This window comes from Grampus griseus (genome assembly GCF_964374135.1).
Source record: "Grampus griseus genome assembly, chromosome: 2".
Taxonomy (NCBI): Eukaryota; Metazoa; Chordata; class Mammalia; order Artiodactyla; family Delphinidae; genus Grampus; species Grampus griseus.
The window spans coordinates 29,586,167-29,612,695 of record NC_139018.1 but is presented as its reverse complement, the minus strand read 5'-3'; the positions used below and the strand labels follow the sequence as shown (position 1 = coordinate 29,612,695).

The 26,529-nt window shown below is 45.6% G+C and overlaps 1 protein-coding gene across 2 annotated transcripts in view; it reads right to left on the bottom strand.

Moving 5' to 3' along the window:
* The window catches only part of DPF3 (double PHD fingers 3), a gene marked incomplete at both ends in the record, with an annotated part of 255,039 nt that overhangs the window by 125,865 nt on the left and 102,645 nt on the right, over positions 1-26,529 (bottom strand). For both annotated transcript variants that reach the window (XR_014296384.1, XM_082648770.1), the window contains 2 exons: positions 4,777-4,884; positions 20,494-20,654. Coding sequence is in view for 1 of the 2 variants with exons in the window: in XM_082648770.1 (XP_082504896.1) it covers positions 4,777-4,884; positions 20,494-20,654 (269 nt within the window). The remainder of the gene's footprint in view (positions 1-4,776; positions 4,885-20,493; positions 20,655-26,529) is intronic.

The following is a 26,529-nucleotide window of genomic DNA, read 5'->3' as shown; positions in this document are numbered from 1 at the left end:
CCTATCATGTGCCAAGTCCGGTGCTGGGTGTTGGGGACACAGATGAAGGATTGGGTGCGCCTTCCAGCAGGGAGAGATACAAGTGAAAAGGCCCTGGCGTAACAGGGCGACAGCCTTACAACCTACACTCTAAACATGGTTCCCCCAGGTCCAACTGAAAAACCCAGCCATGGAAACTCTGCAGCAGCTGTGCACGCCGCCACCCAGCCGACTCCCAGCTGCCGCCCATTTCCTGGGCCAGCCCAGGCTCCCAGAGCCCTGCGAGACTCGAGCAGTGTCATAGGCCCAGGCCCAGTCCCCCGGACCCAGCGCCTTCCCCCAGACTGCCAGGAGGGCACAAAGCAGGGGCCAGAGTGGCCTGCCCACCTCTCTCCAGCTCACGAGGCCAACAAGAGCTGTGAAAAAGCTGCTGTTGCCGGCCTCCAGGATGGATGGCTGCAGCTCTGACACTGCAGGAAAGAGATAAATGACTGGTCATTTCCCCCTGATGCACTTGAAGGCATCCATTCTCCCCGCCATACCACGCTCAAGGAACCCCCTCGCAGAGACAGATAAGCACTGACATATGGGGTGGGAGCTCAGCGTCCTTCCCCCTTGGAAGGACACAGCCAGACTCCTCTGTGGGCCAGGGGAAGGTCACGCTGTCCGTTGGCTCACACCTGGCTGGGGGCTCCACGGGTCCCTGCCCCCGCCTCCCCCAGTCTTGCCCACCCCACCTGGCTCATCCCTGTGAGGCGCACACGGGAGACGGGGAGGCGGGGGCAGAGGGAGCCAGCTGACAGGCTCATCGATCTCAGGCCACATGCTTGGCACATCGGCAGCGTTCCGTAAGTTGTTCCCGGGCTGGGAGGGTGCTGGAGGAGTCGGGGGGACTGCCTCGAGGAGAAGAGAAATCGCGCCGAACATCAGAGAGAAAACGGTGGAAGAAGCCCGGAGATTATTAAAATGTGGGCCATGTACAAAAGCAGTAGGGAACTAATTAAGATGCAGGATTTTCAAAAGCTGGGGAAGTTGGCCACAGCCTGCTCCCATCTGTAGAGTCCTGGCAGTTCAGTGCGGCAGGGACAGCACCCTAGGCAGGCAAAGCAGGCCTCTCCACCGCTGCCCTCACAGGTGGGACTCAGGCCTCTGCCTGGACCGCCCCCTTGGGAGGCACCCCTCCGAGGGCCCCTGAGACTTGCTTGTTGGCCAGCTATGGCACCCTCTGCTTTGGGGCCGTACCCTAGCCTACCATCCCCTGAGGGGCCCTGCCTGACTGTTCACGTTCCCCCAACATGTGGTAGGGTGGTGATTGTCCCGGTCATTCATGCCCAGTCACTGGGTGGCTGCCAAAAAAAAACGAAGAGAAAGAACCAGAACCCTGTTCCTGGCTGCCTTCCTTCCCATCACCCTTGGAATTTGGCAAGGGTGGCAAAGAGCCAGGCTGCTCCCTAAGTGTCCCGGAGCGGAAGGGCATTACAAGGCCTCAGGTACATTCCGGGAGCCCTACAGGTCTGAGACACCAGGATGAATGTGCGTGTTGAGTCCTGGAGCAACATGGCGCCAGTTCCAACAGGTTCCCCCATAGGGTTCTTTTCCTTGGCTTCACCACTGATAGCCCCTTGGGAAATTAACTTCCTAATTCAGTGCCACAGTTTCCCAACCTCTAAAACAAAGATAAAATCTGCTCCAGATCACAGGGACCAAAAGGTCTGGGGTCAGAAGATGCTAAACTGATCGAAGCAGACTATCTGAGGATTTAACCCAGAAAGACACAAGTTAAAAGTTTGTTCCCAGCCCTTTTTCCTCATTCATAAAAAAAAAGTGAAGTTAAAGGCTCTTTTTTAATCAGCTGGCTTTTGCCCAACATCTGCCCAGCTTCAGGGCCTTCTGGTGGATATTCACTACCCACCTTTGTCTCCTGCCAGCTCAGCTTCCCCTTTGCAACGGCAGAGCTCCATTCCTGGGGGAACGGTCCAGGGGAGGCCCCTCTCTGGCACCAGGCTCCTGCCCCTCTTCGCGTTGCCTGAGTTGTGATGGCTGTGCCCTGAATCACCCTGCGTGCACCTCTGCAGCCAGGTGCAAGCTGCAGAGAACACTGAACTCCGCTGTCAGTCAGCGGAGAGAAATGATGTTGCGTGTGTTGTCCTTCAGATGCCCAGGCAAGTGGGAGGTTTGCAAGATGTTTATTCAGGACTGATCGGAGGGGTGATGTCAGGCGTGAGAAACACATAGGTCCAGGGACGTTGAGAATGCTTTCAAATTCCAAAGAGCTCGCCCCAGCTGTCATCCTCATCCCACCCACACACAGACACATTTTTATTTTCAGCAAGTAGTAAAGAAACATAGGCAGGATGGCATATTCACAGTGAGGGAGACGGGATGAGGACTGCAGGCCTAGGGAGGACTCCATCAGTGTAAGTTTAGCCCAGGAACAAACGACTTCACAGCAGCCATGATGGGCTCCCCACTCGCCACCCTGTGATGCCATAGATGAGCTCTGTGCTGGGCGGGGGCTCTGCAGCCCTGCCCTCAGACCTGCTCCGAGGTCCCTCAGATTCCTGAGTGGACACCCCCTCCCCTTGCCCTGACCTGGTTTCCTGACAAAGCTCTCAGCTCTGAAGACCTGGGGTCAAGGACAAGTCTAAGCCATGTTTAACCCTGGCCTTTGTTGCTGAAAGCTGCCCGCCACTGGCTGGGCTCAGGCAGGGACGCAAAGGAAGACAGGAGGGACAAACCGGGTGCTGGCATGACAAATTGCTTGTGGCATCTCCTTATTATGCATAGAAAGGTCTGACGTGGAAGGAAACTCATGCCTTGAGACAATTCCTCTCCAGGCCGGTGTCCAGTCTCTCAAAAGTCAGGGGAACTCTCTCCTCTGAGAACTCTACTGATGGTAGAGCCCAAGGGAGGCTCCAAGAATCATAGACATAACTGCATTCCTAGAGCCTGTCAAGGGGAGCTCAGCAGCACAGGCATCACCTGGGAGCTTGGCAGTATTTTGGTATTATCACCTAGGAGCTTGGTAGGTATTATTTTGCAGGTATGGGCTTCCTCCTTTGTTGTCCCAGATCTGGAAGTGGTCTGAGTCCTGGTCTCTTGGAAGTGGCACGGATGAGTGATGAGGTAATCCTTAACTGGATTATCCTTTTTTTTTTTCTTTGCGGTACACGGGCCTCTCACTGTTGTGGCCTCTCCCATTGTGGAGCACAGGCTCTGAACACGCAGGCTCAGCAGCCATGGCTCACGGGCCCAGCCGCTCCACGGCACGTGGGATCTTCCTGGACCGGGGCACGAACCTGTGTCCCCTGCATCAGCAGGTGGACTGTCAACCACTGTGCCACCAGGGAAGGCCTGGATTATACTTTGAGTGTAATTCTAGAACCACTCTGGCTAATATGGGGACCACTAGCCATGTGTGGCAATCAAGCACTTAAAATGTGGCTAGTTTGCAATGAAATGTGTTAAAAGATACACAATGGAATTAAAAAACAATACCAAAAAAAGTACAATACCTCGTTCATAATTTTTATACTGATTACACGCTGAAATGATATTAGTCATATGTTAAGTTAAATAGAATCTATCGTTAAGATTAATTTCACCTGTTTCTTTTTCCTTTTTTAAATGTGGCTACTAGAAAATGTAAAATGACACATGTGGCTCACAATCGTGATCCAGGAGACTTGGCTCTCCTACAGCCTGCATCTCAGGGAGTTTGGGACAGCCCCAGTCATCACCCTGGAGTGTCTGCAAGGGTCTGTAAATTGTCCAAGGCCATTTGAGAACTTGGGTGGAGCATCCGCCCCTAATAAATAAAACTTTTGCACAAGTGAAATGTGAGTTAGGGTGAAAACTTGAAGCGTGCTTAACAAGGGACCTGTGAGAAAGCATCCCGAAGAACCGTTAAGTTGAGATTTTGCAGAAAAAACACAGCCTAAGGAGCCAGTGTGAAAAGGCAGGAGTGAGGTAACATTGCCAGGCAGCTGGCCTTGACAGGCCTGTGTTGTTTGGTGACAGTGGGAGGGGGCATGTCAGCTCTGCCTTTGCCCCACTTAACAGCACTGTTGCCACCACTCTGAGTCATGTCGCAGCTCTGGCATCCCCCAAACCAGACATTCCCTTAAAGCTAAGGACCCAGGGCAATCACTTGGCCTTGCTGCAGCAAGGTCTGAAGACTGCCACCCGCTCAGAAGTGTAATAACAGATCAGTAGTCAAGAAAACTAACCAATTCCTTCTGCACGGCCACAAAGCAATCAACATCACCTAGAGGCAAATTTTGAACTCAAACTCTCTCATTTCCATGTCCAAGATGGGTTCTATTTCTAGTGACTGGCCCCACTCGTGTAAGATGCTCCATTAGCTCATTTCCAGTAAGGGTGGGAGAGGGTACATGGTGCACTGTCCTCCTTTGAAACAGCCTCGGACAAGTTTTCCTTACTTGAAGCCATGGGAAGGTATCACCTGGCCCAAAAGAGCTGCAGCTCCTTCAGCTCTGTTGGGAAAGTCATTCATCCTGGGCCTGTTCCCACACTGTGCCTGCTTGCTCTCCTCTCCTGGGGTGGCAAGAGAAAGACAAGAGGAAGGGGAAGGCCCGAAACACCTAGAGGGAGAGAAGCTTGGTGAGGCTGGGGGCACGTGGATGTGTTTATTCCTGAGAGCGCCATGTAGGCACGTTCACTCTCCTGGAAAACTCAGCTCTATGGACAAAGCGGCAGAGCAACCTTGTCCTCAGCCAGCCCAGCACCCCCGACCTCTCCCATCGCTGGCCCAGCCAAGCTCCACAGGGCACTGACCAGGTTTTATTTCCAGCAGCCGCAGCTTCGGATCCTCAGGTGGGTGCAATCGTCTCTTCTTACGCCAGCAGCGGGCAGGGTACGTGTATAGCTGGCCCGGGGCGAGGCCTGTGGACAGAGACAGTGTAAAGATTAAAGGCTCCAGGCTGGATCTAACCTTCTCATTCACAGTGAGGAAAGTAAAGCCCAGAGACGTGAAGTGACTTGTCAAGGTCACACAGCTGGTAGATGGTAGAGCCCAGGCAGAATCTAGGTCATCTGACCCCAGGACCCTTGCTCTGTCTGCTCTACCATGCTGCCTCAGTAGACACAGGCCAAAATGAGCCATCACTGTGACCAAAATCAGTTCTGCTCTCTTGGCCTAGGAAGAAAATCAGAGGGACCTCCAAACCACAAGAAGGACTTTTCCAGATTTACCCTCATCACAGTGTTTCCAAGGCAGTGCATATCCAGCTACTGCGCATCAACTGCCCCTCTGTCCAGGCCAAGCAGGTTCCCTTCAAGGGGGAGCAGCAGAAGTCATTCTGTCTACCTACGGACAGCCTGGATTGGGAAACATTTCAAGGAAACAGGATCAAGGCGCTAGATCTCCTACCCACTGAAGAAGTGGGCTTCTTCCACCCACTGATAGCTGCTGGCAGCTCGCTGAAGCCAAAGGGATCCCTGTGCCACCTCCATCAGAATGTAAGCCTGCATAGCCAGCAGCCCTGTACAGCCCTGCCCACCAGCCTGGGCGTTACAAAAAAAAAATGGGCAGGAGTTCAGCGGCTGGCCTCATGTGTCACATGGTCTCCCAACAAGAATCACCATTGAGATTTGGCTTTTGACACGAAAGCTCCACAGCAGCAGCATCTGTCATGCCGAGCGCCCCATGAGGAGCCTTCCTGCTCAACAGACAACACTCTCGTGGGCAGCCAGAGGCCTTGGAGGAATGTGGACTCCCTGCACTAGACCCTGGTTTGTTCCCAGAGAAAAGGGCAGCGGGTGGAGGCTGAGGGGAGAGGAAGAGGGCTGAAGACTGGTTAGGCGGTTAGCAGATTAAAAAGACTGCTCAATGCACCCCAAAATGAACCAGCAAGCCCACTGACCCACCCCTGCTAGAGTGAAAGCCTGGTGAGGACAGGAACTTTGTCTTGTTCAGGTCACAATCCCCAGAACCAGAACTGTGGCTGACACAGAGAAGAATCAGACTAAACATTTGCAGAATGAATGAATGAATGAGTGAGTGAGTGAGTGAATGGAAGAATATGTTCCAGTTCACTTTCATGGAAGTCACAACTCGGTCTTCTGTAGTAAACATGGCATGTGACGGCTGTTAGAGACAGGCAGCCTCCTATGAGAGGGGCACTTCCTAGACCTAGGACCATGAGTAGAAAACATCAGGACCCTATTCCCATCTGCTGTCTTCCATTTTGGGGGGTTTAAAAGTTAAGAGAAAAAAACGGCTTCATTTTTGCATTTTTCAGAGAAAAACCTACAAAAGTTTCATTGCTACACATCCATTCATTCATTTTTCATTTGTACTTGTCATCTCTACCCATGCATAGATTTGGGTCCAAAGCAGAGGACCAGCGTTAAAGGAAACAAAATTTTCCAATTCTTTCTATGTGCTAAGTTTCGTTTTTAATCACACAGCTGCTCCCACAGGTTGCTAGGCTGTGAAGAAGCTGGAGGTTCTGACCCTTCCCCCTGTGATTCTTAGAAACCATCAAGGGTGATAGAGCCTACAGGCTCCAGAGATACCTCTGATGTTAGGAGCTAAGGGCTCATCATGTCCTAGAGTCCTTCTAACACTTGACTTTGTTGATAACTGTAAGGTCTTCTGCACAGTAGGAGGATCCTGAAGCTCTGAGTGCCTTGAGCTCTGAGGACCAGACTTGTGACCGATTCATAGAAGACACAATGAATCCAAAAAATAAGCTTGGTCTCGCTCCCATATGAGGTCCACTTTTGACCTCTGTTTGAGGGAAGGCATCACTGGGAATAGTTTGATGTTTCTGGTGTGTTTCACTCCAGGGCCATGTCACCTCTCACCCCATAATTCCTGAATGGGTACATTGAGTCAGAGTCCCTTCCAGATGTTTTGGCCACTTCTGGGGCTGGTGTTCCCCAGGATCCCAGAGAAGGCCAAGTACAAGGGCTGGCCTGCTGCTCCATATCCCAGAACGGGTCCCATAATCCCACTTATCTTGGATTAGCAATTCTTAATCCAGGCTGAAGCCAAAATCACCTGGAGAACTTCTTGTTAACACCAATGCCCCAAATCCATGCCAGAGCTACCCAATCCAAACGTAGGTGGGTGGGGGAATTGAGCAACTCTTTTCTTTTTAAGAACTCTATAGCTTGTTACAATAGCTGACAAAGAACCTCTGGATGTCTAAGCATCATCTAGTTACTGCCTGGATGTCCTCTCTGATGTACCAAGACTAGGCTAATGGTTTTTCCAGTAGATTCCCAAGGTTCCCTGTATTTTTCCCAAGCCACTGTCATTAACTGCCTGCTTCCTAGACTGTCCTCTCCACTGGTTTTATAGGATCCAGGGTGGCAGGAACCATGTCCACCTCAAGTATCCCCAGGGCTTAGCACAGCGCCTGGCGGGCATATCAAGAAATACTTATCAAATAAATTCAACCAGAACTGAACCAGCCTCAGAAACGCGGGACGTGAATGACCCTTAGCCCCTGCTGTTCCTGGCTCCAGGAGACTCCTCCATCCACATCCAAACCGTCCAGGAAGGACCCCTTGAACGGAGCACAGAACCCACCCCACCCATGCCAAGACGGGAGCCTCCGTGCCTTAGGCTCTTTCTTGCCCCACGCGCTGCTTCATGGTATTTCCAGCCTGACCAAAAGCAGGTTGGTGAGAAGGAACTGGTCCAGACCAGCATACGCAAAAGGTCTAAGTGACAAGAGGTCAAAACTGTCAGTGCTCGTCCAAGTCCTCCACCCTCCCTGAGACTGCGGTCACCACACCTGTTGGTCAGCTGCCTGGGGCCACTCAGCTTGTAGCTGCAGGTCCACTCTCCCAGGAGAGTCCATTTTAGTAAGTAGTTTGAATGTCCAGAAGAAGGGATTGTCTTTATTTCATTCTTTAACTTTCTCTAGTAGATTGGAGAAGCTCCACAGTGCAGAGGACAAGGGCGAGTCCTCATACCCCCATTCCCTGCTACCTTGGAAATCTCACCACCCCTATCTGAGCCTGTCTCTTTGCCTGTAAGATAAGGGCGGTAATAATACCTACCTTACAAGGACTGTCGTGGGGATTAGCTCATATTCAAGAAGAAGCTCTTTATAACCATGAAGCATTGTACAAATGTCAGTTATTAATTATCATGAATTAGCTGACTTAGACGAGCCTGGACTCTCTGCCCACGTGACATGACAAGGCTGCTCTTTGCTCCTTTAGCCACAAGGGTGGAAACAGGCCTCCCTTTGATGTCTGCTTCAACTCATATCAACAAGCAGATGGTCCCAAGAACTCTCTCAGGGCTCCCGCCCCCTTCCTTGCCCTCCTCCCTGGGCTGGCAGGCACCAGGGTGCCTTTACAGGGCCAACACGTTCAGCCCTGGAGTTCCACTTATAGAGGGATGAGCAGAGCCCCGTGAGAGTTATATTGTTTATCTCATTAGAACAGGAGGCACATAACTCAAGCCCATGTGTGTGGTGGACGAGGAGGGAGGAAGAGGAGGGGGGAGGGGGAGGATAGAGGCACAGCTGGGCCCGGGAAATTAACCTGGAGGAGGGAGCCTGGGGCTAGGGGGGATATGGAAGAGGGGAAGTGGGAGGCGGTAGACAAGAGGGGGGACCAATCCTCCCCTTAACCAAGGCCACAGCAACTTCTCCATTCACACACCCCACTGAGCAAACTGCTTTGCTATTACTTTGATCTGCAACTCCAGGTACACTTAGGTGCAAGCACAAGCATGACGGACGCACATGCACACACGCACATCCACATGGGAACTCATACACTGGATGGTGGGAGAACTGGCTTCAGAGGAAAATTCAGCAGGATGAGCTCGGTGCCTGTGCAGTCGGCAGACTCCAGGCAAATCACTTGTTATATGCGTGGCCTACGTTCAGCAGGTGGGTCCTGAGTGTATGAGCATCTCTGACAGACACAGCATGAGCCATTAAGAATTCAGAAGATGAAATGGGATGGGAACAGATGTGAAAAGAAGAAACAGAATGGCTTCCTCTTCCCCGGACCAGAGCTGAGTGGTGGCATTCAAGCCCACCCAGAGAAGGGCTTTGCCTGCAGCAGCCCAGGGAGATGGCCCGAGGCTCCCCACAACAGAAAGCTCATTACTTCACAGGACAGACTGTTGGCCAACTCTTACTGGATAAAGAGCCTCACCTTGCCCTTATTTTGAATCAAAATCTACCTTCCTGTTATATACTTATGCCAATTTGTCCACCCTCGGTCCCAAGAGTGAATAGGTGTCATCTGCATCCCAGCCACCCACCCCATCCACCTGCTTGGGTTTGAAGGAGAGCCTACGGAGAGGACGGAGAAATGGAGGGCAATGGGAGTTGGAAGAAAGAGGCAGTGACTACACCTGCTCGTGAGCCTGGGATTCTTCACCAAGACTGGGCATCAGAATTACAGAAGTAGTTATCGAAAAGGGCAGATGGCAGCTTGGTTCCAGTCCAATCCTACCGAACCAGAATAATAGAGATTCACCAAGACAACTGTAGTTTGAAAAACTCCCACATAAGGAACTTCGAACAAGATCAAATCTTACTCATATTTATTTCCCCAGGGCCCAGCACATAATAGGTGCTCCATTAATGTTTGTGGCTGAGGATGCCAATTTGGACCAACTGCAGAGTTGGAGGGATGAGTGATAAGCCCCGGGTAGGGCTTCAGGAGTGGGGAAGATGTATTTCCCAAGCACTTATAGCCATGTCATTTCCTAGTGCTCTGTCACCCTCTCTTCTCCTGGCTTATATAAGAGCTGCCCTGATCTCATGGACCGCCTCTTCAGTGGAGCATTCCTGAACCACCCCAGGCCACAGTGCCTCTTCTCTTCCCTGAAAGTCTGGAGTCCTGGGCACTTGGCACCACGTGACAGCACTCGGCGTGGCTCTCTGTCTGGCTCCCCGACCATCCCTTTCCTGCCTCCCCTCCCATTCTTCCCTGTAAGCTTCTCTCTAAGATTCAATTTCAGTGTCCCCTGTGCCAGGACTGCCCAGGCAAGGTAGACCTCAAATCCATAATGCTGCCTGCTTCTTCTGGTCCAGAGGTTCCCAAGACCCTCACTGGTCCCATCACACTCAAAAGCTGACAGAGTAACAGTAGCTAACATTTACTGAGCTCTTACTCTGCTCTAGGCTAGCACCTTATACTCAATGCTATCTCATTGTGACAAAAAGCCTACGAGACATTTAAAGGATGAGGATAGTGAGGAAAGCAGTGATTAAGTAACTGGTGCAGGGTCATACAGCTCATAAGCGTAGCCTAGCTATCATTTCTTTAACAAATGGGGATATACACATATATATATACATACATATATGTTGTGTGCTTGCATAGAGTTTTTTAATGGAAAGATAAACCAAAAATTAATTTTTTAAAGAAGTTACAGGGAAAATAAAAACAGAATAATAGTAACAAGAAGAAGAGAAAGTTGCCTTTAGAAAGAAGAAAGGAACAGGGTAAAAGAACAGAGATAGAATAGAGCTAGACTCTCTCTGAATATACCATGCTTTGTAGATTTGACTTTAGAACCATGTAAATATTTTATATTATTAAATTAAATTAAAATATAAAAACAAACATCTGCTTCTAGCTAAAATGGTTTACCAAGGACCAGATTTACCTTCCCACCTGAAGCCAAGACAGAGAAAAAAATGAAACAAGAGTTTTCAAGACACTGACCATCAGGCAATGAAGGACCATGATCCCTGAGATACTGGAAATGAACAAGATGAGTCCTATGACTGCCTGGGCTTACTTCCTTGAGAGAGTTTCCAGAGTGCAGCACAAGGAGGAGGAACATGGGTAGAACCCAGCCAACTTCCTGAGTCTGAACTGAAGAGAAAGAGCTGAGAGTCTGGGAAGACCAAGGTAACTAGAATTCAAGGAAAAGAATAGTAAAAAGAAGAAAGCGGCACAGAGAAGGAACTGTGGAGATACACAAAGGGTCCCCTTCAAGTATTCAGCTCAGTACTGATGAGAGCATGCTTGTAAGGAATCTACTCAATGCAGAGGAAAGGACCACCTGTAAGAACAGAGGTGTGCCTGGTTTGCACAAGGGGCTGAGAATAGTCTGTTCCCACAAGCATGCTGGGAAAGTCTCATGATTCATGGAGTACTGGGTAGGGTACACAGAATGGTCTTGCCTCACTAATGAGGAATAATTAGCCCTAGGCTAAGCACTGCTCCAGTTCCACCTAACAAATCTTAAAAGCAAGATAAGAAAAGATCAAATTGTTTCCAAGTCACTTGACAGTGAACCAAAACAAAGTTCCAGAATATTTACAGGAATAAAAAATATATACCGTACCCAGCAAGGTAAAATTCACAAAGTTGGACATCCAATCAAAAATTACAAGGCATGTAAAGAAGCTAGAAAATATGACCTACAATGAGAGGGGGAAAAAAATCAATTGAAACCAAGCCAGAATTGACACTGATGTTAGAATTAGCAGCAAGAATACTAAAAGTTATTATTTGTATTCCATATGTTTAAAAGTTAAAAACAGTTTGTTTTAAAAGACTCCAATTTGACTTCTAAAAATGAAAACTACAACGTGTGAGATTAAAAACATACTGGATGGAATTAATGTCAGATTAGACACTGGAGAAGAAAATATTAGAACACTTAAAAACATAGCAATATGGGCTTCCCTGTTGGTGCAGTGGTTAAGAATCCACCTGCCAATGCCGGAGACATGGGTTTGAGCCCTGGTCCGGGAAGATCCCACATGCCACGGAGCAACTAAGCCCATGCGCAACAACTACTGAGCCTGCACTCTAGAGCCCGTGAGCCACAACAACTGAGCTTGCATGCCGTCAACTACTGAAGCCCGCCCACCTAGAGCCCGTGCTCCGCAACAAGAAGCCACCTCAATGAGAAGCCTGCGCACCACAACAAAGAGTAGTCCCCACTTGCCACAACTAGAGAAAGCCCGCATGCAGCAATGATGACCCAACACAGCCAAAAATAAAAATAAATAAAATAAATAAATTTAAAAAAAAAACAATCAATGTAACTCATCATATTAACAAACTACAAAAGCAAAACCACATAATCATCTCAATAGACTCAGCAAAATCAGCTGACAAAAACCAACATCCAATCCTGATTTAAAACTGTCAAACTAGAAATAGGAGCATCCTCAATCTGATAAAGAGCAACTACAAAAAACCTACAGCTGGGACTTCCCTGGCAGTCCACTGGTTAAGACTCCGCACTTCCACTGCAGGGGGCAGGGGTTTGATCCCTGGTTGGGGAACTAAGATCCTGCATGCCATGCAGTATGGCAACAAATAAAAAACAAAAAAAACCTACACCTAACATCATACTTAATAATGAAAGAATGAATGCTTTCACCTTAAGATCAGGAACAACATAAGGATGTCCACTCTTTCCATGTTTACTTAATATTGTACTGGACATTCCAGCCAGTGCAATAGAGAAGTAAAATAAATAAAACACATAGATATTGAAAAGTTTTCTTTATTCACTAAAATAATCAACTATGTAGAAAATGCTGTGGAATCTATAGAAAGCTTCTAGAACTAATAAATGAGTACAGCAAGATTGTAGGATTCAAGTGAATACACAAAAAATAATCGTATTTCTGTATACTAGCAAAGAAAACTCAGAAATTTAATTTTTTTAATCCATTTACAATATTATCAAAAATATTAAGCACTTAGAGATAAATCTGACAAAAATGTGAAAGAACTGTACATTGAAAACTAAAAATTATTGATGAGAAAAATTAAAAGGGATAATAATAAATGGGAAGATATATAATATCCATGGGTTGGATGACTCAATATTGAGAACTGTCAGTTTTCCCCAAGTTGATCTATAAACTCCACACAAGGGCTTCCCTGGTGGTGCAGTGGTTGGGAGTCCGCCTGCCAATGCAGGGGACATGGGTTTGAGCCCTGGTCCGGGAGGATCCCACATGCCGCGGAGAAGCTGGACCCGTGCGCCACAGCTGCTGAGCCTGCACTCTACAGCCTGTGAGCCACAAATACCGAGCCTGAGTGCCACAGCTACTCAGGCCAGCGTGCCTAGAGCCCGTGCTCCGCAACAAGAGAAGCCACTGTGATGGGAGGCCTGCGCACCACAGTGAAGAGTAGCCCCCATTCCCACAACTAGAGAAAGCCTGTGCGCAACAACGAAGACCCAGTGCAGCCAAAAATAAATAAATATTTTTTTAAAAAATCAAAAAAAAACCTCCACACAATGTCAACCAAAATCCCAGCAGACTTTTTGTAGAAATTTACAAATTGATTATAAAATTCTTATGGAAGTTCGAAGAACCTAGAATAGCTGAAATAACTTCAAAAAAGAAGGACAAATTTGGAGAGGTCTTGTATCTATTTTCATTAACAAGAAAACCAGCAAACAACCCAATTTTAAAATGGTCCAAAGATTTGAATATTTTACCAAAGGATATACATGGATAGTAAATAAGCACATGTAAATATGCCCAACATCATTAATTAGGGAAATGCAAAGTAAAACCACAATGAGATACCACTATATAACAATAGGAATGGCTAAAACTTTAAAAAGTTGACCATACCAAATGTTAGTGAGAATATAGAGGAACTGGAACTCTCATACATTGCTGGAATGGATATAAAATGGTACAACCACTTTGAAAAACAGCCTGACAGTTTCTTAAAATGTTAAATATATACCTTCCTTATGATATAGCCGTTATACTCCTAGGTACTTTACCAAGGAGAAATGAAATTATAAGTCCATATGAAGACTTATACACAAATGTTCATAGCAGCTTTATTTAAAATAGCCAAAAACTGGAAACAAATCCAAATGTCCATCAACAGATGAATGAATAAACTGTGATATAGCCGTACAATGGAATACTACTCAGCATAAAAAAAAATGAATCATTGATACATGCTAGAACATGGATGATCTCAAAATAATTACTCTGAGTGAAAGAAGTCAAGACCCCAGCCACCAGCCACCAAAAAACGAAGTAGATATTATATGATTCCAGTATAGAAAGCATGCCTGGGGATTGGGAGACATATAAGGTAGAGGTAGGAGGAAGAACAGGAAGGAGGAATTACAAGAGACACAAGGAAACTTTTGGGAGTCATGGATATATTCATTATATTGATTGTGATGATAGTTTCACAGGTATACAGATGTCAAAACTTATCAAATTGTACATGTTAAATATGTGCAGAGTACTGTATGTCAGTTATACTTCAATAAAGATGTTAACTTTTTTTTTTTTTTTTTTTTTTTTTGCTGTACGCAGGCCTCTCACTGCTGTGGTCTCTCCCGTTGCAGAGCACAGGTTCCAGACACACAGGCTCAGAGGCCATGGCTCACAGGCCTAGCCGCTCCACGGCATGTGGGATCTTCCCGGACCAGGGCATGAACCCGTGTCCCCTGCATCGGCAGGCGGACTCTCAACCACTGCGCCACCAGGGAAGCCCAAGCTGTTAACATTTTAATGAAAAAGCAACCCAGGGACTTCTGCTTCTGGAAAGATAGAGTAGATATACTCTTCCATATTCCTCCCACTAAGTACAACTAAAACTCTTAGACTTTGTTTACACAACAAAAATAAGATACTGAAAGGTAAAGAGGCTGACCAGCTAGAGACTTTCAGACCCAAGAAACAACAGGGTGGTGAGTTCCCTGGGCATTCCTTTTGCTTTATATATCCCAGACTGAGTTCTGGAAAAGCTGATAATCCAGAAACACCTACAAATGTAGACAAAAAAAGCCCCAAGAAAATCCTGCTCTCAGGGCTTCCCTGGTGGTGCAGTGGTTAAGAATCCATCTGCCAATGCAGGAGACACGGGTTTGAGCCCTAGTCCAGGAAGATCCCACATGCCATGGAGCAACTAACCCTGTGTGCCACAACTACTGAAGCCCAAGAGCCCTAGAGCCTATGCTCTGCAACAAGAGAAGCCACTGCAATGAGAAGCCTGTGCACCACAACAAAGAGTAGCCCCTGCTCACTGCAACTAGAGAAAGCCCATGTGCAGCAACAAAGACCCAACACACCCAAAAATAAATAAATAAATTGAAAAAAAAAAAGAAAGAAAGGAAATCCTGCTCTCTCTAGCTAAAGGACCAGGAAAGGGGCAGCCTAGCAGGGCATACCCTTGCTGGGTTAGTTTCAGAGAAGGTCAAGTGAGAAACTGACCCCCCGTCGTGTCAGTGGAGCCCGCACAAGGAAGAGTAATGAGGCACTCTTCCTCCTCCCAACTAGGGTGGTATTGGTGAAGGCTTAGTGGGGAATCTGAATTCCCACCCCCACCCAGCAATAATAAGGTACTCCTCCCCCACCAGGGTGGCAACAGAGACCGAGAGGGGAACATGGACTTCCACATTCATCCGACAGTAACAAGGGGCACCTCTCTTCCCCTGTCAGCACAGTGTCAGAGGAGGTCTGTGAAAATAGAAGATTTAGATAACATCTAGAGTCTCATAACATTATAGCCAAAATGTCCAGGATTCAATCAAAATCAGTCATATGAAGAACCAGGAAAATCTCAACTTGAATGAGAAAATACAACAGGTACCAACACTGAAATGACACAAATGTTAGAATTATCTGACAAGGATTTTAAAGTAGCCATCATAAAAATGTTTCAAACAAACAATCATCAACACTTGAAACAAATGAAAAAATATAAAGTCCCACAAAGAAATAGAAGATATAAAGAAGAACTAATGACAAAAACCAAACTAACCCACAATGAATGGGCTCAACAGCAGAATGTAGAGGATAGATGAAAGAAGTAATGAATCTGGAGAGTGTATAATAGAAATCCTCCAATCTGAGCAACTGAGAGAAAATAGATTGGAAAAAAGAAGAAGGAGGAGGAGGAGGAGGAGAAAAGAAGGGAGCCTGGGGGACTTATGGGACTATAACAAAAGATCTAACATTTTGGAGTTCCAGAATTTTCTTTCCCAGTGGAGTCCCAGAAGGAGAAGGGAAAGAAAGTGAGGCTGAAAATATATTCAAAGAAATAACGGCTGAAAATTTTCCAAATTTGGCAAAAAACATAAGATTCAAGAAGCTGAGTGAATTCTGACAAGGATAAACTCAAAGAAATCTATACCAAGACATCAAAATCAAATTTCTGAAAACTAATAACAAAAAAATCTCAAAAGCAGTGAGAGAAAAATGATACCTCACTTATAAGAGAAAACAATCTGAATGACAGGAGATTTCTCATCACAAACTACTGAGGCCAAAAGGCAGTGGCAAGACATTTTTCAAGTGTTAAAATAAAAGGACGGTCATCCCAGAATTTTATATCCAACAAAAAAAATATCCTTCAGATGGGGCACGTATATACAATGGAATATTACTCAGCCATAAAAGGAAACTAAATTGGGTCATTTGTAGAGATGTGGATGGACCTAGAGACTGACATATAGAATGAAGTCAGTCAGAAAGAGAGAAACAAATATCGTATATTAACGCATATTTGTGGAATCTAGAAAAATGGTACAGATGAACCAGTTTGCAAGGCAGAAATACAGACATAGATGTAGAGAAAAAATGTATGGGCACCAAGGGGGGAATGGTGGGGTGGGATGAATTGGGAGATTGGAATTAACATATATAAACTAATATATATAAAATAGATCAACTCTTGAAATGAGAACCTGCTGTATAGCACAGAGAACCTGCTTCACTTCTCTGTACAGTAGAAACTAACACAACATTGTAAAACAACTATACCCCCCCAAAAAAATAAATTAATAAAATAAAATAAAATAAAATAAGAATATCTTTCAGGAATGAGGGGCGGAATTCCCTGGTGGTCCAGGTTAGGCCCAGGTTAGGACTCTGCGCTTCCACTGCAGGGGGCACAGGTTCAATTCCTGGTCAGGGAAATAAGATCCTGCATACTGTGCAGTGTGGCCAAAAAAAAAAGGAATGAGGGGAAAAATCAAGACATTCTCAGAAGAAGGAAAACTAAGAATTGTTACTATCAGACCTACTTAAAAAGAATGGCTAAAGAAAGTACTTAATCAGAAAGGAATTATAAAAGCAGGCATCTTGGAACATCAGAAAGGAAGAAACAACAGCAAAAGAGTAAAAATATGAGTAAATACAACAGACACTTAAGTTTTCTAAATTATATTTGACAATTGAAGCAAGAATTAGACATCTGTCTGATGTGGTTTCCAATGTATGTAGAGGAAATATTTAAGATACTGTTGTTATAAATGCGAGAGGATAAAGGATTTAAATGAAGAGAGGAAGAGGTGGGTGTGACTATAAAGGGGTAGGATAAGGGAGATCTTTGTGGTGATGGAATAGTTTTGTATCTTGATTGTGGTGGTGGTTCCACAAATCTATACGTGTGATAACATGGCATAGAGCTATGCACACACATTTCATCCATGTCAATTTTCTGGTTTTGATATTACACTATAGTTACACAAGATATATCCATTGGGGGAAATTGCATGAAGGGTACAGGCGATCTCTCTGTACTATAGTTACAACTTCCTGTGGATCTATAATTATTTCAAAATAAAAAGTTAATTTAAAAATGTAATTACATAAAATACAAAAAAAAAACCCAGCAATACCTAATAAGTGAAAGCAAAAATGAAACAAATAAATCCAACTGTGTATTGAGTTAGTAGTACGACCACACAGAGGAATTATTTTAAGTGACCTTAAACACAGCAATTTGACTCTACATCCTTAATAGGAAATACGCTAAGGACAAAAAAACAATTGCAAAGAAAGAAATAAAAACTTAAACCATTTAAGTAACCTTACTGATGGTAGTCTCATTTTATTCTGATATTGCTGTGTGTTTATCACAGAATAAAACAGATAAGTAATTATGCTGGCCTCATTAAGAGCCAGTATCCTTTTTTGGTGTGGGAGAAAGGAGATAGAGAATTAAGATAGTTAAAACTGTCGAAAACTGAATTGAATGGGAAATACCAGTAAATTTCATAATGTATTTTCCCTTAAAAAGAGAAATAATGAAACAAGAAATCATATTTCTTAGTTCTGCTCACTGCAAAGTCCTAGAATCAACAACCAACCCAGAAGCAATGAGCACCACCAGATTGTGCTCTCTAAATAATATTCCTACAAAGAGGAAATAGGGGTTTTCCCTGGTGGCGCAGTGGTTGAGAGTCCGCCTGCCGATGCAGGGGACACGGGTTCGTGCCCTGGTCTGGGAGGATCCCACATGCCGCGGAGCGGCTGGGCCCGTGAGCCATGGCCGCTGAGCCTGCGCATCCAGAGCCTGTGCTCCGCAACGGGAGAGGCCACAACAGTGAGAGGCCCGCGTATCACAAAAAAAAAAAAAAAAGAGGAAACAGGGTTTCTTAGAGAAATAGCTGATTCTAGGTCTGGGCCAGGACATGTACAAGATGAGCCTGAAACATTTGTCCCAATATTAGGATATCAAGGATGCTAGAGAAACTACTAGGCAGTTTCAAAACACTAGCACCGGACAAAACCCCTACTGTCCAAAGATGGGACAATTTAAGCATCAAGAATAATACTTGCAATGGATTAAAATGTAGCCAAAATGTATAAATCTGTGAATTCATGATGGTACTCAAGACAATAAAAATAACTTTATTGATCACCTTTGGAGAATACTAGGGAACCAACTCATTATTTTGAAAACTGATAAATAAAGGGGAAAAAATCATTTATCCATCCTTTCATATGTGAACTATACCACACAATAACTAAAACTTTACTGAGGAGATATTTCTCTTTATAAATGCCGTAGAGCTAATAAATGAAGAAATAATGATATCCTCAAATTGAATGCACCATTCTGCAACCCTGTATAGAATAAAGGATCTAGGCAATTTTCATCAAGGGCTGCTAACATCAGTAAAAGAGTGATATCTAGACCCCATGAACCTCCTGATGAACGTACACATCACCACTTAGGAACTGTTCCAGCCCCAAAAATTGAACGTGAATCTGCTCTTACCAATTCACAGGAATAACACCATGGGGATGCAGTGAGAAAACCCAGACTCTGGGAAACCCTACAGTGCAAACAACCCAGTTTCTTCCACAAATAACGAGAGAAAAAGAGAGAGAGAGAAAGAAACCTACAGATTTAAAGAGACTTAAGAGACACATCAGCCAATTGTAATGCAGGAGTCCTATTTGGATCCTGATTTCAACTATAGGGGGAAATAAATGTTGAACAAATATTTGATGCTATTAATGTCTTGTTTTTAACTTTGAGCTTTGATAGCTATGGTTGGTATGTTTATTTATGTTCTTAGCATTTAGAGATACACACTGAAAAATTTACAGATGAAATAATATGCTGTCTTGATTTGCTTCAAAATAACCAGGGTTCAAGGAGGAAAGTGGGAGGTGAGCATAAATGAAATGATTGACTATGAGTTGATCACTGGGTGTTAAGGCTGTGTGATAAGTACATAGAAATTCATTTTACTATTCTCTCCACTTTTGTATGGCTTTGGAACTTTTCATAATAAAAATTTTAGGGTTTCCCTGGTGGCATGGTGGTTAAGAATCCACCTGCCAATGCAGGGGACATGGGTTTGAGCCCTGGTCTGGGAAGATCCCACATGCCTCAGAGCAACTAAACCTGTGTGCCACAACAACTGCGCCTGCACTCTAGAGCCCACGAACCACAACTACTGAGCGTATGGGCCACAACTACTAAAGCCCATGCACCTGGAGCCCCTGATCCACAGCAGGAGAGGCCACTGCAATGAGAAGCCCGCGCACCGCAACTAAGAGTAGCCCCGACTTGCCGCACATAGAGAGAGCCCGCGCACAGCAACAAAGACCCAAAACACAGCCAAAAATTAAAAAATTAAAAACAAATTTTTGTAATATACCCTTATAGAGCCAGAAAACTGAATTCTTATAATTACCTCCCTGATCTCCACCTATTGGTCTTTCTTCTGTTCTCTGGAGCCTAGAAGACTAGTATCACAGTAATAGTAATAATAATAATATCAACAATAACAGCCAACATTTTTGGAGCACATACTTACTAAGTGCTAAATTCAGGTTATGAGCTTTTTATGAAGATTTTCATAATCCTGACAAAGTCCTGAAGTAGGTACAATTATTATCCCATTTTACAGATGAGGAACCTGAGGGCAATAGGTTTGATGACAAAGCTCAGCCTCAAACCAAAATCTGACTGCGGATTTCCAGCTTATAACCACTAAGCTATAAAGGTGAAGAGGGCTGTCATGGCCTCAGTCTTCCCTTTTTTGGGTTAAGCATCCTGACTTCTTTCACTCTGCCCCTCCCTGCCAATGTGGCTTCAATATCCCACACCATCATTGGAGCACCCTTGGAGCACCTTGGAGTTATAGAAGCAGTTGAGTTTCTTGAAAGCATCCTAGGCTCCCTGTACAGCTTGCGCCACCCCCATGCACACCCAAGCTGCGGGGATTGCCAGACAATCTCTAGTCGGCCTGCATCCAGGCTGGGATCCTGAACATGTGCAAGTCCCAGGGGTGGCATGGCTCACCTGGGCCTCGGTGCCTCTTCTCCATCCAGATGTAGCAGTTGTTCTGGGCCACCCCGGTCTGCGAGTCCAGGAATGGGAGACGCACGCTGCGCTCTGCGCAAAGGCGCGAGTTATAACTCCGGCAGTGCTCAATGGCCTCCTTGTAGAACTGGTCCCCGAGCCTGCCGGGAGACAGAGAGAGGAGGAATGAGGCCAGGGAAAACCAGAACACACGCAGAAGGAAACTGAAGTCACCCACCCACCTCCCAGGGAAGATTTTGCTGTTATGAAGACCAAGGCAATGTGTACCAAGAGCTTTGCCAAGCAGCGGAATCCAACTCAGTGTCAGGTCTCCAATAGGTTCTATTTCCTGTACTACATCCACCAGGAAACTTAGAAACCCCTTTAACAAAGAAATGAGGACCCCAGGAATAAACCACCAGTAAAAGTGACACGTCCCTGTTCTAGGAAGCATGAGGTCCCACTCCAGAATGGAGGTAGCTCTAGAACAACCTCCTGCATGGGATCTACTAGGACACCAGGCTTCTAGAGCCCCCTGCCCCTTAAAATCCCCCATGAGCCACACTTTTTTCTCAGTGGTAACCAACAAAGGCACTCTAGATTGAACCCAAACCACCAGCACAGATACAAAGATTTCCATTACAATAGAAGAGAAACACGCCATAGAAAAGACTAGAAGGTCAGAGGAAACATCCTGTAAAAGTAGAGCTATTATGGAGGAAGGAGGTGAAGAAGGGCATGCACCAATCTTTTAAAACCACACACTTAAAGAAAAATAACTTTCTGATGGAAAACAAACAAAAGAAACATTTGAAATAATAATAGTTGATTTTTGACCTCAAAATAATTCAATTGCCAGAGTTTAATACACAAATAGAAAGACCTTTCTGGTTTGCTGGAGTGGTGGTCTGATTAAGCACAGTAAATTTTAGTGTCTGAATCTTTGGTATCCTTGGACATGTGGTGATGCTACTAATTTTAAGACAATGTCCTTTTCAAAAACCAAAAATACAACATTCTATAATTGATCAATCTTAAAACATAATCAATGAGATCAAATACCTAACAAGTAAAAGATAGGCATATGGCAGAGGTTAATAATGACCCAAGGGGCCTTCCCTGGTGGCGCAGTGGTTAAGAATCCGCCTGCCAATGCAGGCGACACGGGTTTGAGCCCTGGTCCGGGAAGATCCCACATGCCACAGAGCAACTAAGCCCGTGTGCCACAACTACTGAGCCTGCGCTCTAGAGTCCGCGAGCCACAACTACTGAGCCCACATGCCGCAACTACTGAAGACCGCGCTCGGCAACAAGAGAAGCCACTGCAGTGAGAAGCCCGTGCACTGCAACGAAGAGTAGACCCCGCTCGCTGCAACTAGAGAAAGCCCGCGCGGCAACAAAGACTCAATGCAGCCAAAAATAAATAAAATAAATTGAAAAAAAATAATGGCCCAAGGAATTACAGATGTAATCACATGATGTCTACCAGGTAAAGCAGAGATTCTTAGTGAGGAGAGTGAGGAAAAGGCAGGAAGAGGAGGAGCCTCAGGGATTACAGAGCCAAAAGGGAGACTCAAGCAGCTCATTTTGAAGGGACATTATGAATGTCGCTATTTTTTGGTCTATGTAGATCCAAGAATGCCAAAATGGGGGGGGTGGGGGGGAGGGGTCTAAGTTTAAAATAATATATTTCTTAACCAAAATATTTAGAGCAGTAAAGAAAGAAAAATTTAAATGGATTCTTCTGTACTCTTTTTCACTTTTTTATTGAGGTGTAGTTGATGTACAATATTTTGTAAGCTACAGGTGTACAATATATAGTGAGTCACAATTTTTAAAGGTTATATTCCATTTATAGTTATCATAAAATATTGGCTATATTCCCTGTATTGTACAGTATACCCTTGTAGCTTATTTTATATGTAATAGTTTGTACCTCTTAATACCCTACCCCTATCTTGCCCCTCCCCCTTCCCTCTCCCCACTGTTAACCACTAGTTTGTTCTCTTTATCTGTGAGTCTGCTTCTTTTTTGTTATATTCACTAGTTTGTTGAATTTTTTAGATTACACATATAAGTGTTATCATACAGTATTTGTCTTCTTACCCTTTTTTAAAAGTCAATGGGTCAGACTGTACCAAAAATTTTAAAGCAAATTCCTTACTCTAGGAGGATACAATCATTGAAGCTTCTGAGGCATCTTTTGGAAACTACTTGTGGACGTGCCTCCTAAAAAAAAGCCCTTTGCTCCTTTTTTACCTCTGGGCATCTTCCCTCTCGCAAGGACGGCATAACAGCTCAGAAAGTGTCTAGCAGTTGCAAAACCTAACTGTAATCAAATTATAATAGTCACACAGCTGGAAATGAATTGGGGAGGGGGAATGAAAGCCCATCAAAATGCTATAAAATGGAACTGCACATAAGCTGATGTAATCAAAGTTAGTAACAAGGATCATGAGATTGATCAAAAATAAAGAACCATTTCCTGCAAAGCGTTCGCATCTGTGTCCCACCAGTTTAAATACCTCCTTCTGCTAAGGCGATGCAGCTCAGTGTAACAGAACTGTCGAGGGCAGCTCAGCCCAGGCAAGGTGACACACAGCCTGTCCAGGGTGTCCTGGGGGCTCCAGCTTCCCTCCACATAACAGAGACCAGTCACATCACATGGACGAGAACTGACAAGAACACACGACAGAGAAGCCTCTGATGTGAGAAGCCGTTATCTGGTTTCCCAGGATATTTTGACAGACTGCCAAGAAAGATGTTAACTATTCCAACTCCAAAACTTCTGCTTAAAGAGAAACCATGGAAGGAAAGGAGGGAGGGACGGAGGGAGGGGAAGGAAGGAAGGGAGGGAGGGAGGGAGGGAGGGAGGGAGGGAGGGAAGGAGGGAGGGAGGGAGGGAGGGAAGGAGGGAAGGAGGGAGGGAGGGGAAGGAAGGAAGAAAATTGTACACTAAAACTCATCAACTGGATAGCTAGTGGGAAGCAGCCGCATAGCACAGGGAGATCAGCTTGGTGCTTTGTGACCACCTAGAGGGGTGGGATAGGGAGGGTGGGAGGCAGGGAGACGCAAGAAGGAAGAGATATGGGGACATATGTATATGTATAACTGATTCACTTCGTTATAAAGCAGAAACTAACACACCATTGTAAAGCAATTATACTCCAATAAAGATGTTAAAAAAATAAATAAAATAAAGATGCCTTCAAAAGAATAAAAAATAAAGAAAAAAAAACTCATCAACTGGAGAGAAGAGGGTTTCCATTTTCAAAACAAACTTCTGGAAGCCAGTACAAAAGAAATCTACAATAGGATCTCAAATCAGACTTTTCTCGATATGCCTGGAACTCGCTTCCAACAGCTTCAATCCCAAAAAGAGAAACAAGAAAGTGAACTTGCTGAAAATGAGAAGTGCATTTGGCCAAGTCCATGCCCCATACTGAATGGAACGAAAAAGTCAAACAAAGTGGCTCACTGGGTGAAAATTAATTTCATCTTAAATACTTTCCACTTTCATAACATGCAATGTTATTAGTAACAGGCATGCTGCGGGGAAATGTGTATTTTTAAATGTAATCTTTGTGTGAATGATACCTCCCTCATGTAAACAGGAGAGATTTTCTGAGGACTGGAACAACCGTATTAAAGACTGAAGCTACAAAAACGTGACAGCCGTCACCCTCTGCCATCGCCTCCAGGGAAGTCACTTTTAAACAGGCCAGGCATTGGCAGCGATTTGGAAACAAAAGTTTAAAGCCTTTTTTAAGATATGTGAGGAGAAAAGAGACTTCATCCTCTGATAAATTCAAGCTGCACTTCTCCAAAAGTTAATTAGCCAAAAGCTTCACAGGGCTTGCTCTGTTCTCTAGAAGAAAATCAATGGCCAGGTCTCCCTAACCCATGGAAAGCAATTTAAACAGGAGAGGGGACAAATGTCCTTTTCAATGTGGTATTTCTTTTTTTTTTAAATTGAAGTATACTTGATTTACAATGTTGTGTTAATTTCAAGCGTACAGCAAAGTGATTCAGTTATACATACATATATACATATACTTTTTCAGATTCTTTTCCATTATAGGTTATTATAAGATATTGAGTATAGTTCCTGTGCTATACAGTAGGTCCTTGTTGTTTACCTATTTTATACATAGTAGTATGTATATGTTAACCCCAAACCCCTAATTTATCTCTCCTCTCCCCATGTGGTATTTCTTTTTAAAAAATCCCACATTGGGGGCTTCCTTGGTGGCGCAGTGGTTGCAAGTCTGCCTGCCGATGCAGGGGACACGGGTTCGTGCCCGGTCCGGGAGGATCCCACGTGCCGCAGAGCGGCTGGGCCCATGAGCCATGGCCGCTGAGCCTGCGTGTCCGGAGCCTGTGCTCCGCAACGGGAGAGGCCACAACAGTGAGAGGCCCGCGTACCACATAAAAAAAAAAAAAAATCCCACATTGATAGGATCCCAGGGGTGACATTTGCATTAAAGTTGCAAAGGGCAGGGACTTCCCTAGTGGTCCAGCGGTTAAGACTCCTCGCTCCCAGTGCAGGGGGCCCGAATCAGGGAACTAGATCCCGCATGCATGCCACAACTAAGAGTCTGCATGCCACAGCTAAGACCCAGCACAGCCAAAATAAAAAATAAATAAATATTTAAAAAAAAAAAGAAAAGAAAGTTGCAAGGGGCAGAGGAAGGGGCAGAGGAAGCTGGGAAAGGCTGGCAGCAAATGAATCATTTCGTGCAGTGGTGACCAGTGTGCCCCAGGCTGGGACAGGCACGGCCCAGCCTCAGCCATCACCTGTCTGCATCAAACCAAGGGGGCTAGATTTTCCACAGGGTGATAGATGTCTTGGGCTCAAAGAAGCTGGCACGAGGCAGAGCTGAATGATGGTCTCATCAACAACTGACTTCAGGCTACTCAAGGCTGAAATCAGAAGCAGGAAAGGCAGGGGGAACAAAGTGCTGGGCTCTCCGCCAGAGCAGGAGCCCCTCACGGCCTGCTGCTTGGAGCAGTGCTGGCTGCCCCGCGCCGGAGCTTTTGTGAGGGGTTTTGTGGGATCCTTAGCCATCCCTTCTGGAGTGAGAGAGCCATCCTAGCTCTGAGAGCTTTCCAGTGGCCCTCCTTGAGCGTATCTGTGGAGAAATGGATTCTAGGCACCAAAGAGGATTCAGAGTGGAGAAAAATAAGACTTCTCCAAAATGACTGCCAGCTAGGCTCCACATGTGATCTTCAGAGCCTGTCATACCCTCTCCAAGACGCCCTGCTCCCCTTCCTCACACTTCCACCTCCCTCTCTCGAGACCTTGCCTGTTCTCTTAGATTCCACGTCCACTGTGCCGAACAGACTCCCAACTCCGACCCCCAACCCAGACACCTAGGGCCCCTCCCTCTTCATTGTCCCTGTGGTCCCATGTTCTGACCCAAGGACAAGTGTCCTGCCCTGCCTCAAACATGTGTCCAAGAGTGAATTCTTCATGCCCTGCCAAAGACTGCTCCCTCCCCAGTCTCCACAGGGGTGGGAGCGGGGACCTGAGGGAACCCTGCTCTGTCTCTCCCCAGCACCGTGTCCTTGACCCTCCCCTATCCTTCAGCCCAGCTGGCACTGAATTCTTTCATGTCTCGGGGAGCTCTCCCATTCTCTCCTTTCCCACCCCGTGGCCACAGGTCCCTTCCAGCTGTAAAAACAGGACCTTGGCCCATCACAGCTATTTGTGCTCATAAACAGAGATAAGCAGAGATAAAGAGGAGCTCAGGCCTGTGGCAGATTGCTGGCCCTGCCTTCCCCCATCGGCCCCTCTTCTCTGTGGGCACCTGGCTTTCCTGCTGTCTCACTCAGCTGCCCAACTTCCACAACGGCCCACACACACACATTAAAACTCATCTACACCAATTTGCTAACTTCCTCCTGTTTGCATCTAAACACGTTTAACTCTAACTGTGGCAGGGAAAGCCATCTCCCATTTGTGTCGTGTTTTGTAATAATTAGCAAGCAGGGGGCAATATTTGCCAAGGTGGGGGAACCTTTTCATTTTCCTCA